Source organism: Lepisma saccharinum, chromosome 26 (genome assembly GCF_977018435.1).
Source record: "Lepisma saccharinum chromosome 26, izLepSacc3.1, whole genome shotgun sequence".
Taxonomy (NCBI): Eukaryota; Metazoa; Arthropoda; class Insecta; order Zygentoma; family Lepismatidae; genus Lepisma; species Lepisma saccharinum.
The window spans coordinates 24722392-24739203 of record NC_139254.1 but is presented as its reverse complement, the minus strand read 5'-3'; the positions used below and the strand labels follow the sequence as shown (position 1 = coordinate 24739203).

The following is a 16812-nucleotide window of genomic DNA, read 5'->3' as shown; positions in this document are numbered from 1 at the left end:
AGTTTTAAGATGATGCCATTGCTAAATCTGCCGCAAAATTAGTTAGGTATTGACACTTGTGAAGCACGTTAAGAAACCAGGTCTAGGTCACTGCGGGAGGGTGGGTTGCTGGCATGCGAGCCAATGAAAATCTTTCCAGTGCTTCACCCAAGCCCTGGTTACCTAGCAACAAAAAACGTTTATCACGGTGTTGCCACTTATCGGGCGATTGTTCCTGCAATCAGCTTTCATGTTGTTGGGAGAGGATGTGTTGTTTGTTGCGTTGTGTTGTGTTGCTGTGATATTTTAACGGGTCCGTGTGTTTAGTGTTTACTGAATTTAGCGTATTCTTTGTTGTATATAGTGTGTTGTTTTAGTCTGTTACTTTCTTGTACATAATTTTCTGTGTTCTGCTTGTGTGTGTCGTGTGCTTGTGTGAAGAATGTCAAACACAGGAGACACTACTCGAGATGACAATGTACCAAAGAGGCCATGCACTAAAAGAAAGAAAGCCTTCGGTAAAGAAATTCCTCTCAAAGGCCAAACGCGGGAGATGGTTTGTTCTGTGCCCAAATATTTTGAGCAAGAGAAAAACAATGGGGGTCCATTCATTTCTGTAAATAAAGTTCTGGACAGGACTGCTGCTGCTGTCGGTGTTTCAAAGAACACTATTGTTACCATAGGGAAAGAAAAATATAATGTGGTGGAAATAAATCAATAAATAAATGCGAGGCTTCAAAATTGGAAACCGCAGGCAAGAAGAGGAATATCAGTAAACACGTGACAAATTTAGATACCTTTCAGCAAGATGCTATTTGTAGCCATATTTACTCTTATTATAGGAGGAAAGATCATCCCAGTGTTGGGAAACTGCACGTTTCGTTGAAAGATTTGGGAGTTTTTGAAGGTGGGGAAACATCTTTAAGGACAGTCATAAAATCTCTGGGATTCTCATACAAAAAAAATTAATGGATGCAAAATAAAGTAAAGTATGGAGGCATATGGGGATGTGGAGCACACATTCTCAACCTCTACCTAGGCCATATTATGGAGGTGATAAGGTGATGTGGTTCACCAACCACCTTTAACCCCAGGTTTGCCCCAGGTACTCACTTGGGCTGAATTGACCCCAGAGTCACTCGGGTCATTTGAAAAAGTTCCAGAAACCACCGTGGTTCTCCCGTGTGATAGTCAGGCACCCCACCAACTGGACTTTTGTGCACTTCAGTTGCGTTATAATAGAAAGATGGGCATACTTACCGGCGACTTCGGAAGGAAATGGTTATTGCAAGTGTATATATCCAATATTTTCAGAATGGATGGAAAAGGTAACCTGTAAACAATGCTCGTTTCGTTAATTCGTTCATGTTGTAAGGGAGATGGAAATGATGAGAGAAAACAATAACACAGTGCATCATTGTTGTTCCTTTTCATAACATGTTTTCCTCGACACAGCGTCAGATGGTTGCATTGCGTACCGTACAGTACCGCATGATATGGCAACACCGTGACACGTGTTCCTTCAGTTCTCAATACCAAACTAATTTTGCGGCAGGTAAAGTACTGTACTTTCACAGCAGAAGTTTTTTTACCGCATGTCATAACCACTAAATGTATAAAATAACACTTATGTCACTCATTTTACTATTATCAGGTTGCATTTAATTTAAAAATAAAACAAATTTATCTGTGCCCTCCTTATTTATGATAGAAGATGAGAATGTTTTTTACATAAATTAATACATGTGTCTTCATTGTCACATTACAGAAAATCCAGAACTCTCACATGTGGGTTGGAAATTTAATACTGATCACATCAGTGCAGAAGGGGAATGGTGGTGGCTGTAATCCAGACTGTGTTGGCATATTGAAATCGAGACTGATGTTTATCTCTGTAGGTGGCGCCACTGTGCAAGCTTTCTGTGGTGCGATCAAGTAACGGGTATCTCACAAACAATCGACACAGAGCTCGTTGACCTTGAGCAACATTGGAGCTTGTAGCGTTGTTGAATGTGGGCACGTGTCATGATTTCAACATGGAACAAAGAGCAAACATCAAGTCTTGTGCGCTATTGGGGAAAACTGTTACGGAAACGTTGGACATGTTGTAGCAAGTCTATAGGGACAATTTTTTTATCTCGTATGCATGTATTTGAATGGCTCAGGTGTTTCAGTAAAGGACGGGAACCAATTGAACATGATGAACATCCATGTGTAGCAGGGATGGTGAGAACACCAAAATTGGTTGAGAAAGTGAGGATAATCATTACTGAAGACTGAAATTTCAGACAGACTGTTACTGCTGCATTTTATCTTGAGGTACTGAAACGTTTGGTGCAAGGAATAACACTGTGAGGCCCGAGTATTGGGATAATGGCAGCTGGTGTCTGCTTCATGACAGTGCCCCAAGACACAATACTGTGATTGCGAATAACTTTTTGACCCTAAATCGACTCTGTGTGTTGTCACACCCTGCCTACTCACCGGATCTGGCTCCAGGTGATTATTTTTTATTTCCTAAACCAAAATCTGCACTCAGACGTTCCTACTTTTATGATGTACCAACAATCAAGAAGGCTACGACATGGATTTTAAAATGGGTTACACAAAATGAATTCCAGCAATCCTTCTATGCACTGGTAGGCATTGTGCTACGAGGTATGGATGCAAGAGGGTTCTACTTTGAATGATCCAAGGTAAGTAACTTTCTATGAAGACTTGTTTATTTTTTACAACACCAGTCTCGATTCCAAATTGCCACACTGTGTACAAGACCAAACTTTCCCATCCCCACAGTGTCGTGTACATTGTCCTGCCACATGATGCACATGCACAGTAACATTAGCAGTTGTGCAGAGCACGCAGTTGCTGGCGCAACATGTTTTCCAATTGGAACAATGTTCCTTATCTGCCAGAGCTAAATTTCACTTCTGTTGGGTTCCTAGCCACGTAGGTATAAAGGGAAAATAGGCAGCCGATGCAAAGCTAATGCTGCTCTGATGGTAAGTGTGGAATTTCAATGAAAACATGTGGATCTAGTGTTTTTCATGGAAAAGGAATGCTTCCACCTTGTAATGTAAATAGTCAACTCGGTCATTGGGATAGAGGATGTCCAAACATTGAACAATTTAAAGAATTTTAGCCATTGAAGAAATAATAATTAGGGCTAGGATTTTTATGACCTAAAAATCACCAAAATATGCAAAATAAAATATGCTCTTATGACCTAAAATTTTACAAAATATGCACTATAATTTGAAAAATATGCGCTTATAACTGGACTGTTTCAAACGCTGAGATATTTTCACATATGTAATATTTTTAGTTCACTTTATGGGCCCTGAGTTGCAATGCACAATGAATACTTTCTCTAAATTTTCAAATAAAAATGGAAAAGATTTTGCTACAGTAAAGAATAAAAAAACTCTCAAGTAAACAAGGGAGTAAGAACGAATCCACTTCGAAAATGACTGTATATTTCTTGAAAATGCAAAAATATGCTGAATATGACCAAAAATCCATCAAAATATGCTATATCATGCAAAAATGGCCAAATATGGCAAAATATGCCCTTAAAAAGCACCTTAACTTAATTAGTTTCATAATATGAATTTCTATATGTTTGGGGAAAAAATCACACTTACCAAAAAAAAAAAAATCTGTCATGAAAATCCTAACCCTAATAATAATAATAAGATTGATGTGACTACATGGACCATTTACATAGATGTAAAACTAACACTAGAAAAAATATGGAGGTAAGAAAATTCAAATAAATTTTTAAACTTGGGAAAATTGTGTTGCCAAACATTGACTTACAAGAAAGGTTTATTTGTAAAGATTAAATTTTGTTTCTATTTTTTTTTAGCGAATACCATAATTATTTTCATTACTGTTGAAGCATGCAAAAAAATAACCATCACATTAAGCCCACACTGGACCTTTGGCTGACGCCAGTGAAGCCGTTTTCGGAAGTTCCTCTCCTTTCCAAAAAAACACTATGATAGTCCAAATTTTGGAAAATTACATCTGCTTAGCATTCATGTGAATATTCATGTTTTCTTTCACTGTTGTCCAGATGTTTGCAATAGTTTCATGGCTACATAGGCCTACTTTTCATTACAAATGTCTAGACAAGAGTGAAATCAAGCTGCACGAAAATTCACGTGAATGCTCTGGAAGGAATTCCGGACAAATGTAATTTTCAGAATTTGGAATATTGTAGTGGTTTTTCAAAAGGAGAATAATTTTCCAGAACGACTTGGCAGATGCAGTGGAACCTTGGTTGCTTTTCTGTTTCCCATTAAATGGAAGGAAAGCAACATAACATAGCAAAAATACAAAAAAATCATGCAAGAAATCCTGTCAAAGTAACTTAATTTTGTTACCCAATAAAGTAATTCAGTTACAGTTACTTATTACAAAAAGTAACTTGCCACTTACAAACACTGGTTTATATTCAGGCATGTATCCAATATTATTTTCGGGGTGTAATGTTACTGTGTTGTTGTTGTCTTTCATGGAGTCCTCTTGAACAGTCCTCACTTAGGGATCTGAATGGGGGACTCTCTGGAATGTTTTGCTTACCTATGCTGCTATGCACCATAATAGGCCAACACATGTTACCGTCTCCCAGAAAATATTCTCCCTCCACTTCCTTTCCAATCTTTTTTTTCTGGCACCATCACCAGCCTCACAACTACAGATTGTGAGATGTTGAATTGAGTAAGAAGAGTGTAGTTAGACTTCTGCCCACAGGGAAGAATTAATTTTCGGGATAAGAAATAAATAAGTGGATGCTTGAGTAAATTATTAAATTCATGTACCCTTCTGTACAACATGTAATATTACAATATGTATGTTTGAAAGAAAGTCATAGCCAGTTTCCTTTTGAAGTAATAACTTGCTAAATTCTTGCATTGCAATACTGTCAAGCACTTCATCAGGAGTTGGAACTAACAGCAATGCCAAGACCTGTGTGTCTATCTCTGTTCATCTAGTCCTATTAGAATATTTTATCCTATTCATCGTGGAAAATGATCCCTCTGAAGCTTCAGTAGTCATGTCATGTATTACAGTCGGATCGGAAAATAAATGGAATGCACAGTAAACACGGTTTCATTCTCAACACAACTAAAGTTTTATCTCCCAATATGATAAAACACGGAGATCATTTATCTCTGAGATATTTTTTTATCCACTTAGCATGAGTTTTTTATCACTTTGTTTTGGATAATTAGACTTAAGTAAGATGCACTTTCTCTTACTGCAGCTCTCTGGGTATGATCCTTTAGGGCAGGGGTCGGCAAACTATGGCCCGCTGCCTCTTTTTTTATGGCCCGCGAGCTAAGAATGGATTTTTTCACATTTCCAAATTCTTAAAAATTTGAAAGTGGGATAATATTTAATGCAACGCAAAAATTATATGAAAGTAATATTTCAGTGTTTATTGCAGTGTATGGGAACATTCCTACATTTGTCGATACGTATTGTGTCTATGGCTGGTTATGCACTGTAACGGCAAATTTCGAAATGAGGAGTTACGAGAAAGACAGTGTGTGGCGCTCCTAGCTAGCTTCGCACAGGGTCAACGCTCCCCCACCCACTACTAGGCAGACCTTGGCTTCACATTTGCACGTTCCTTTGTGGCCTTCGTTGTGATGACACGCAGTTATAATTAGGCAGCGTTACCAGTGCCACGTGTATTGCTGTTCTGCGACATTTTGTTCTCGGTTTAATACCAGTGCATATCCATCATGTCGCTGTCGAAACCAGAAAAGAAGAGAAAAGTGGACTTCGAATGTCGTGCTTTTAAAGCAGAATGGAGTGAGAATTATTTTGTTACTGAATTAGATGGCAAAGCATTGTGTTCATTGTGCAGTGACACTATAGCTGTACTAAAAGAGTACAATATACGTCTCCATTACCAGACTAAGCATTCAACACAATATTCCCAACTAACAGGGAAGGAACGATCAGTCAAATTAGAAACTTTAAACCTTGAGTATTTCATTACAACACAGTTTCTTTACGAAAATGAAAATGAAGCTGCAACTAAAGTAAGTTTACGAATAGCTCATTTGTTAGCCAAGGAAGGAAAACCGTTTACTGATGGTGAGTTAATTAAATCATGTTTGATTGTAGCTGCCGAAGAAATGTGTCCAGAGAAAATGAATTTATTTAATACTATCAGCCTTTCCACGAGAACAGTTTCTCGAAGAGTTGAGGATATTGGGAGCAACATCAGTGACCAATCAATGAACAAGGCAAATGATTTCGAGTGGTTTTCCTTGGCTCTTGATGAGTCGACAGACGTTACAGATACTGCTCAGTTGCTGCTGTTTATTCGAGGAGTCAATGCTGACTTTGAAGTGACTGAAGAATTAGCTTCTATGAATAGTTTGCGTGGAACAACTACAGGTGAAAACATTTTCACAGAACTTGAGAAAACGTTAACGAAGTACAATCTGCAGTGGAATCAGCTAAAATGTGTTACAACTGTGTGGAACAGACAAAGGCTTGGTTGGGAAGATTTACAAGGCCTGTGAAAATGCAAGGTGTTCAAAGCCTATGGTTATTCATTGTATTATTCACCAGCAGGTACTTTGTGGGAAATATATGAATTTATCATGTGTTTTTGAACCAGTTGTGTCAACGGTGAACTTCATTCGTTCTCGTGGACTGAACCATTGTCAGTGTCGTGATTTTCTGTCAGAAGGGGAAGCTGAATTTCCTTACTTGCCCTACCATACAGCAGTTCGAGGGCTCAGCAGTGGTAAATTTTATTCAGATTTTTTGAACTCAGAGCAGAGATTGAAATTTTTCTCAATGAGAAAAACCACCCTCAACCACTATTATCGAACAGTGGAATGGCTTTGGAAATTAGCTTTTGCTGCTGATATCATAGGATTTCTTAATGGATTTAACTTGAAACTACAAGGTAAAACAGTGTTAATATGTGAAACTTATGCTGCGGTAAAGTCATTTCGACGACAACTGGCTTTGAGTCACAAATTATGTCAAACAGCTTCGTGTATTTCTCATGCTGTCAAAAATTAAAAGAAAAGGTGAAATCTTCATTCCCACACAAATTTGCAGGCGATATATTTTCAGAGTTCAAACAACAGTTTCAGCAATGTTTTTCGGATCTTGATGCATGTGGAGAAGACATTTCTATATTTTAAAATCCATTTCACTGTACAATTGAGGAACTTCCACCTAACCTTCAATTGGAAGTGATTAATCTGCAGTGTGATAACATGCAAAAAGGCTAATTTCAAGAGAAGAATCTAACAGAATTCTATAAGTGTCTTCCAAGTGATGAATATGGTGAACTAAGATCATATGCTCGGGGTTTGAGCTCTGTATTTGGTAGTACCTACCTATCTGTGTGAAAAGACATTTTCAAAGATGAAATATGTAAAATCTCAATACAGGTCAGCATTAACAGATGAACATTTGCAATCAATTTTGATGGTAAGGAGTACTAACTTTGACCCCCCAATTTGGTGAAATGTCTCAAAAAAAGCAATTTCATTCATCTCATTAGTAAAGCTGTGTTTCAAACAATAGGCTAATTGTAGTCTACTGAGTATTTTTATTGCATTACATTTATATATATATATATTTGTGTAAACTTGTTTTTTTTTCTCTTTTTTTAAGTAGACCTACCTAAAAAAATCTTCCAGTTTGCCTCTTGGCCCACAGAGTGTTAAATATTTAATGTTTGGCCCTTTACAAAAAATGTTTGCTGACCCCTGCTTTAGGGCATGTTTGCTGTTTATGAAAACTTAGCAATGCCCACAATTTTCTGTCCATATGATTTGGATCTTAGAGAGTCAGTGGACCACAGTTAGAAACATCTTAAAATGTCAGCTCGTGATGAATATGAAATCAGAAGTATCAATGAATGATAAATTTATCTTGTTAAATTAGGTTCCCAATATTTTATTTCACATTTGAGAAGCAACAATCCTAATTTTCTCCAGTGTAAAAGTGAAATTTCTATGGAGGAAGCACCGTGAGTCCTCCCTCCCCGGGACATGTGCTACATAGATTACATATAAACATTTTCAAATAAAATAAGGTTGGGGATGCATGAGAGGTCAAGAAAATAATAAATATCTTCATCTAAAATATATTTTTTACTTTTCATTTTTTTTTATTACAGCTGCTCATGAATACATTTCAGTCACCTGACCCAATGATTGCATTTATGTTAAAGCATGCACTAAAATACATTTTTTTTTTACCAGATAGAGAATAACAAATTGTTTTTGTATGTAAGACCTAATTACTGAAGTATTATTAAAATTGTTAGAAAAGCATTTACAAGTGTCGTCAGCTTGATGACAACCAATTTTATACAGAGTTGACAACCAATTTTATACAGAGTAATTATTTTTTATTTTCTTTCATTAATTTTTGGTAAGACAAAGACTAGATACATGCATGCTATACTGTGAAAGGACATCAAATGAAATTCCAGGAGGTGTATCACCTAAACTAAGGATTGTTTAGTACAAATAATTATTTGCAGAACCCGTAATCTGATTAAATTTAATAAATAATATGTGTTAAGTAGCAATCAGATTTTTTTTTAATTAATGCTAAATTCAGAGTGTCTACAGATTCGTAAATATAATGGGCACTCAACAAAAATACTAATAATGCACATGAGCAGACAGCAATACTTAAACACTTGTTTTAGTTTGTTCTGTACGATGCATTAAAATTATTACTATATAGCACTGTTTCAAATTATTCCAGCATTCTTGTGAATAAATTATTTTCAATTGTTGCAAAAAATAATTTATAAAAATAGGACATAAAATATGTACATAAGAGTGGCTACTCAATGAAAATTAAAACATATATGTGTAATAACTGCAACTCAACAATGTAATAACAAGTTTGATTGATTTCATGAGTATTTCACACATGATCGATCTCTACCTAAGGAGGTGGTGTGATTGGAAACCACGTTCTTAACATGTTTTTCCCCCTCCCCCAGGGTAATTCTTCATGATAGGAGGCTGAGTATTACCTCAGAGCCACTTGAACAACCAGCCACGCAAGTTGAGTTTGTTTCTGCTTGCCACAATACATCTGCAACTAATTAATTGCGTAATGGATATTAACTGTTGAATAATTAAATATAATAAGTAACCTGTACTAGGCAGATCTATTCTTCCAATAAAAATATTACTGATAGGATAGTGTGTAATAATGGCAAATATTTTTAAGCAGGATAGAAACCCAAATGTAACATGCAGCAATTTAACTTGATTGTGGTCGGTCGTGGTGCATACTCACTCTTCAGGCAGAAAACATAAAAATAAAATGAATATCTGTAGACACTCTGTTGATATGAAATAAAAATCTTTGGTTTCTAAATAGCTTGGAGAAAGAGAATTTTAATAAATACTGACAATGGAATGGTCTAGTACATTCACTGAGAACTTTTTTTTTAAAGAAGGAGGGGAACTGAAAAACCCGTAATGTATGTTGACATTAGTTTGATGGATGACATACAAGTTGGAAATTCAACACACACATTATGTACTTTTTTTTTTAAACCCTTCCTTCAATACAATCCATTACTGTCTCATGTTTTTTTTTTTAAATTGATGAAATAAGCATCAAAATTGATGACAATATTTACATTGTTTCAAAATATCTTTGTTGTCAATTTCGCAAGTAACAAAAATATTCAATAAATAGGAAGGCCAAACACATGTGGCCTTTGGAAAGGCAATGATTGTTTCAGCGAATGTCTCTTCTCCAACGACTAGAAGGTGCAGCACGTCTGAGATTCTCTTAGAAGTTGCCCTGAAGTAGGATGTTGATTTACTTCTTGCCTAGAAATTCAATCATCTCATTGAATTTCTTTTCTTCCTCATTTAAAAGTAATGCTTCAATGCAACCTTTGAAATATCGGCTGCTAAAACAGTCAGATCTGTAAAAAAGTAAAAAGGAATGTTATTAGTAATATCCTTCATATTTGGAAGACAAATCAAATTCAAAATTCCATGTTCGCAATGGGAGGGAGTAGTAGTTCCCAAAAATAAAAGCAAAAAACATAAAAAATTAAAAAATGGAGGCAAATATCAAAATTAAACTGAAAAGTCTATATTCAAAATAATTGATTTTACACAATGGGGGATCAGCTTTGTCTTGTACAGAAAAAAATATAAAAAACAAGGCTTTTGCCTAAAAATATGAACATGATATATAATCTGTGGATTGTATGTGCAATAAAGTTACTTGGCCAAGTTATAACCACTACACAGGAAAGGGCTAACAAGCAAATAGAAAGTTGCTTCCATAATAATCTAATAAAATGTAATAAACAGGAAAGCATCTGACCAACAGATTTTTTTTTTAAAAAAAATGCATCACAACCAAGCAACAATATATTTATATTATTTATTGGTCTCATTTGTAGTCTCTGAATTAGTGTAAAATTGGTTGTGAACTCTTTGGTTAATGTTACTAACATAGCATATATTTGAACATGCAGATTAAGGTTGTGTTACTTGGAGTTCATAAATTTAGTACAGAAATGTAGTACAAAATTGGATTGTTCTATCAAAGTGTATTAAATTAATGTACATTTTGTAAAATAGTTTTATATTCTACAATTTCTAATGGGGAAAAACCTTTTCTACAAAAAAATGTTAGTATAATTAAAGTATCAGAATTATTATTTTGGGGTAAAGTGTAAAATTATTGCCTCCTTTGAAAAACATAAAATAATAACTTGTTGAAATAATATAGTAAATACATAAGAATAAAAATTAAAAGTAGATTAGTAAAATAAACAAAAAAGTGTTAAATGAAATTAAAAGAAAAATTAATGTTGTTAAAGAAAGAAGACATCCTTCGCTGGAAAGAGTGCAACTAAACAAAACAGAACTGAAAATACCTAGACACCAGGATCCGCCCCGTGAATTACTTTTATCTTCCTTTTTATATCTTCAAGTTCATCATCATTATAAAGTAACGCTTCCATACATCCTTTGAAGAAATATGTAGTAAAACAACCTTTCCTGAAATAAACAGAATTCTCTGAATATGGAGGTATAAATCTCAGTCAAGTTGTTTGCATCACAGGAAACAAAATAAAATAATAATGCAAATGTAGATTCTGAACATATTAAGTTGTATGTTAAATCAACATTTTGTAAAATAACAAAAAAGTAACATAAGTATGAAATTATTTCAACTTTGAAGTGAGTGAACATAAACATAACATAAATAAAATAACCATAAATTTGAAAATAATTGGAAAATAAGTTTTAACAAAAAGGAGTGTGCAAGTCACTGAAATCTATTGCTGGGTTTTCAGACCATAAACCATCTGTGTCTCGCATGATCAGGATACCAGATAATAATAATGAAATATACATTGTTATTGGAGAAAGCCTAGACTTAATATTGACTACAAGATACATAAACAGAGATTAATAATTTCATACTAATGTAGAAACGTTTTCAGTAGCTTTTGAAGTCTATGAATATAACTTTATTCCCTTCCCGGCAAAAACTTCTATCATGAAGACGCATGATTGAAATGCCCAATCTGTCTCGGGGAAGTTATCTGATTGGTCCTTTGGTTAATTGAGCAATGTTTTGGCGCGATTTAGCATGTTTTTCTAATGTTCCATCGGAAATAATTCAATCTGCAACCGATCGGAAACGTTGTTGGTCGATTTTCCACAGAGAAGTATTTTTGTCTAAGGTATTTTTGTCTGTATGGCAAAAGGTGTCCACCTAGCCTTGAGCCTGGGAGTTAATTGCTCGGAGTCGGCATGCTGTTATAAAACTTTCCGACGTCCCCATCGTACATGATCAAAATACCGTGCTGTCTGGTGATTTTGGATACCGTTTAATAATTAGGAGCTGGTGAAAGTATCCTATACCGTATCCAATGATGTGCATCTAGGCATATAAAAGTGAACATGCTATTGTTGACATAGTCATAGATGAAGTAAACAGGCAATAATGTCGCCTGGTACGAGAACGCTCGGGCCCGAATTTGGAAGAGAGGGGTACAGACCAGGGCCTCACCATGACATGGGTCCTGAAATATTCGCTTCCCCTGCAAGGCGTTATGTGTGTTGCGTAACTCTACGGGGATAAGTGAATTTTAACAGCAAGCTTTCAATGCCAACTTTACCACCGACGTAGAGTTATGCAACATACACAACGCCTTGTAGGGATCCAGGCGTCCCATTGTTATTACCGGTGACTATTTTACATATAAAAAAGAAGCACCAGGGTGAAATATAATTTTGAATTGACAATGGTAATCAGTAGGGGTAGGATTTTTTTATGATCTGAAAACCACCAAAATATGCTCTTTTGACCTAAAATTTTACAAAATATGCACTATAATTAAAAAAAATATGCCATTATAACTGAACTATTTTCAAACATCAATATCTAACATATGCTGAAACATTTTCACATATGTACTATTTTTAGTTCACTTTATGGGCCATGAGTTGGAGTGCACAATGAATACTTTCTGCAAATTTTCAAATAAAAATGAAAAGATTTTGCTGCAGTACAAAAAAACAAAACGTCGAGTGAACATGGAAGTAAGAATGAATGCACTTCGAAAATGACTGTATATTTCTTGAAAAAGCAAGAATATGCTGAATATGACCGAAAATCCATCAAAATATGCTATATCACGTAGAAATGGCGAAATATACCAAAATATGCCCTTAAAAAGCTCCTCAATTCAATTAGTTCCTTCACAATATGCTCTATATATTTATGGAACACACCACCCTTACCGAAGAAAATATGCTAAACCATCAAAATCCTAGCCCTAGTAAGAAAATGAAAGCTACAAATGAATGCTCTTTTACCTCAAATAGGCATATTTTGTAATATGAGTGACCTCCCAGAAAATATAACCCCCTCTGTTTTCCTACTCATGGTGCCATCACTGCGTATCGCTCGACAAGCCGGCTTGAAAAACCAAATTTTAGATACACAAGTGAACTAAGAGAGCTTCATACCTGCAAAGCGTATGCAATTGTGGTTCTTTGAAAAGGTTGTAGCAGTCTTCACAGACTTTGTCCAGTTCGGCGAAGATTTCTTTGTTGTAGACTCCTTTACACTGAATGTCGAAGAACGATCGCTTGCTGAGTGTGTGACCGATTATATAGCTGTTGGCAGGTACGACTAGAAGGCAGGATACGATTATAGCCACAGCTAGTAGACACGTGGTAATTCTGGTTTGCATCTGAAACGAAAATAAGATTAAAAAAATCATTGTGGTTGCATAAGATCACACGCTGGCGGAAGGACAAACATTTTTGTAAAATTGTCAACAATACGTACTTAATCTGTACTTAGGTACGGCACGAACATATACAGAAGGTTGTTCGCTTTATATCCGACCATTTTTGACGGGTACTCACCTTAAGAGATACCGCGCCGCCACCACCGATCATGTTCTATTGGACCCCCAGCATTGTGGACTATCGCCCGGCATCGCAGTTTCCATTGCAGCAAGATCCGGTGCCGGACAGGCATGGGAATTCTGTCCCACTCCTCCCTGCAACCTTTCCATAGACCACCCAGGGTGCGCGGGCGGCGATGTTGAAGACGTCGTTTCAACAGTCCAAATGCGCAAAAATCCATTGGACTGGCATCTGGGCTTTTCACAGAAATGTCTTCAAACGGAATGAGACGAATTCCTAATTCCTCTGCCATTTCCTGATAAAAACGTAGTGATGTTCTGGCGGTATGACTCGAAGCCTTGTCCATATGGGTCATCACCTGGTTCGCGTCCCTTTCATACAATTTTGGGATGTCTCTCCGATAGATAGGTGTCAAAATGGAGTCTTGGAAGTATCTGGCATTCACCTTCACGTTTCTGTCCACCTTGCGTATCATCAACTTACCCTCATATCCAAATCCCGTCACAACCATAAAGCCACGAGGGGAAACTTTCCCTGCACTGACGAACAAAGTTGCTGCGCCCCTTGCCGTCAATGTCACGGTATGTGACACTTTGCTTGCAGCCCTTCTCCTGGTGGTTTTCGTGGCTGAATGTTTCGCAAGGAGAGCCTGTTGTGTGTAACGGGCCACAATAGCTTTCGCAGTAGTCACCCCGAGTGTTTCACATTGCGTACGTATGAAAACTTAGCATGGAAAAGGGCCATTACGTAACCCTCCCAATACCGGTTGATTTTCGGCGCCATTTGATAACATTCACTACCAACACTCGCGCACCTACAAGGTCAGACACAACACTGCTCCCGCCAGCAAAACCATAGTTCCAGCATGATACGCCAGGTGGCAGCACCGAATCGAAAATGGTCGGATATAAAGCGAACAACCCCTGTATATGGAATTTTAGGAGATTCTCAAAATTGATTTTTCTGTCGCAGCACTGTTATTTCAAATGTTTCGTCATCAGTGTCCTAAAAACTGTGGCTCTCGTAAACTTATGTTCAATTGAAGCAATAACCTACCATTAATTTCTCTAAATGTTTCTTCACTTTTTAAAGACATTAGCACTAAAAATGTAATGTTTATTTTTAGGTGGAAATGCGCATTCGTTTTGGGAATAAATTACTTAAACTTCAGAGAAAAAAATATTTGAAGCAACCCAAAAATAGTTTCCAGTAATGAAATATTTGCTAAAATAGGCTAGAAACAAATGAACGTTCACCAAAACTAATTTTTCGTTAGTAATTGTGTCTATAACCTGTAATATTAGGTCGACCTAAATGGATAATGATGATTAATTATCATCAAGACAGAACTAACTGCATTGATACTCTTTGAACTGATATATATAATAAACAGTATAAACTTAGTACTCGTCACATTTTACAGTACAAATGTGCTTTATGTAAAATTTTAGTATTTCCAATATTATAATTAGGGCTGAACCGATACCACCTTGAACCGATACTGATGCTGATACTCTCACCGATACTGATACTTGACAATTGCAATAATTAAAATTTGTTCAAGATATTGATCAAAATTGACGTGTAAATATTCTTCCCCAATTATATGCATTCATTTACCAAGTTTTTTTTCCTTTATAATATTCAAGAATTACATAAAGATATTAAAACAGATGTTATGTAACTAATCACAAAATACTATTTTTGGTACAAAATTGATGCAAAATGAAAGAAATCTCTAATTTTGCATAATTTCCAGGATAATTAGACTCGGCGAATACGTCGCGCGACATTTTTGCGGATCCCATGGAAGACCAAAATTCTGGAAAAGTATCGGTTGGTATCGGTAGATGGATTCCAACCGATACTTTCCGATACCGATACATCGGCATCGGCTCAGCCCTGATTATAATTATTCGTCCTTAAACTTGCACGGATATAGCCTTCCCGATGGCGCAGTGGTAGCGTCGTCGCCTTGTAATCAAGGGGCCCCGGGTTCGATACCCGGGGAGGCACATAGTGGTTCGGATCTCACTTTAAAAAAAAACTGTAGGTCCAGTCCCGATTAGCCTTACTGTGCGCTAAACACCAAATCAATCAATTTGCACGGATAAATAAAGACGATTATTTAAACAATTGCAATTATGTGAAAAGGGAAGGTGGTTTCGCCTTAAAGGGAGAATCCTTACAGAGCAGTATTCTACCGATACTTTCATTGAGAGCACTGGCGTACGCAGAGCGGGGGGTGGGGGTGATTTGGCTACAACCCTTCCAGGAATTTTGAGAAAATCAAAATTTTCAAATGAAAGCAGCAAAGAACTCTGGGAAAAGTCAAAAATGATAACTGAAACCCGGCGCTAAAATTACCCCACGATGACTTTTTTTCAACAACATTTAAGATGAAAGTTAAACATGGTAATTTGAAGGGCTCTGGAGTAAAACACGGTGGCATTTTCATCATTATTGAGTTTCTTAAGCAGAAAGGTTATTAGAAGCTATACTGCAGATAAAATGTTTTCGTGTTGTGTTTACTAAATTCAGAAGCCTTCAACGAGTCCAATGCAAATTCCATGACATGGCAATTACAGTTGAAAATTGAAGGATGGCTCTTTTGTCTTCGTAACTCTTCTTTACAATTCCAGCCCCGCCCGAAACAAAAAAACCCTGCGTATGGCAGTGAATGTGAGTATGTAGCTGTACCGATCGCCATCTGATATGGATTTATTCACAGAGACCTACCATTACAGCAGATGCCTGGGCATCCGATTGCTTTCATCTTTTGGAACGGTTTCTGCACAATCCTTAGGCGTCCAAACGGAAAACCGATGGCCAGGAAGACCATCAACTAATCTCGTTTGCTTAAACGGATCGTTAGCCGGGGCCCCATCTGGCGAAATTATGCAATAAACAAATACTTAGGCCTGATTGCTAGTTGTGTGACTTAGCGTGCAAGATAAGGGCATGGGCTTACAAGGCGGCATCGAGCGTTGAAAGTAGATGCTCCAGGACATCGTGTTTCTTTCTCTCACTCCTTCCCGCGTTGCCAACTTCAGGGACAATCGCCTCAATCTGGAGGTTTTTACGGTGTAACGTAATAGGATATTAAATAACTGCATTGTAGGTGAATGCACAAAGAAATCATAATCACTTTTTAACCTTCGTTTTAAAAGTTGTTCAAAGACGAAAATGGTAATATCGGGGTCTGGGGCCTTTTTATAGGGCGATTGCATTTTCCACTTTAGTTTTTTTTGCCGAGTTCTTATTTCAATGAAAATTGACATTTTTCTCACAATTTCTGGAGGGGCTGTAGCCCCATCAGCTCCCCCCAGTGATTCTTAGGGTTTTATACGCTTTCCAAGACTTACAAATACGTAGAATGAGTTTGTGCCCA

At 36.7% G+C, this 16812-nt stretch overlaps 3 protein-coding genes across 5 annotated transcripts in view; 2 read left to right on the top strand and 1 right to left on the bottom strand.

Annotated features, from left to right (window-relative positions):
- LOC145979567 (peroxisomal leader peptide-processing protease) overlaps nt 1-16812 on the top strand; it is a 606981-nt gene that overhangs the window by 80883 nt on the left and 509286 nt on the right. The gene's annotated exons all lie outside the window — the stretch shown is intronic.
- LOC145979598 (general transcription factor II-I repeat domain-containing protein 2-like) lies at nt 5736-6527 on the top strand. The gene has a single exon (XM_083112564.1). It carries the CDS (start codon nt 5736-5738, stop codon nt 6525-6527), a length of 792 nt encoding a protein of 263 aa, XP_082968690.1.
- LOC145979570 (ion transport peptide-like) overlaps nt 8105-16812 on the bottom strand; it is a 40803-nt gene continuing 32095 nt past the window's right edge. The window contains exons 2-4 of one of the 2 annotated variants that reach the window (XM_083112543.1): nt 13014-13240; nt 10907-11030; nt 8105-9937 (exon numbers count right to left, since the gene is read on the bottom strand). In XM_083112543.1, the coding sequence (XP_082968669.1) occupies nt 10907-11030; nt 13014-13240 (351 nt within the window). In that variant the 3' untranslated portion in view covers nt 8105-9937. The remainder of the gene's footprint in view (nt 9938-10906; nt 11031-13013; nt 13241-16812) is intronic. The other variant, XM_083112544.1, reaches the window with a different exon arrangement.

Coding starts and splice junctions, on each gene's coding strand:
- LOC145979598 (XM_083112564.1), top strand. CDS start 5,736: ATGTCGCTGTCGAAACCAGAAAAGAAGAGAAAAGTGGACTTCGAATGT.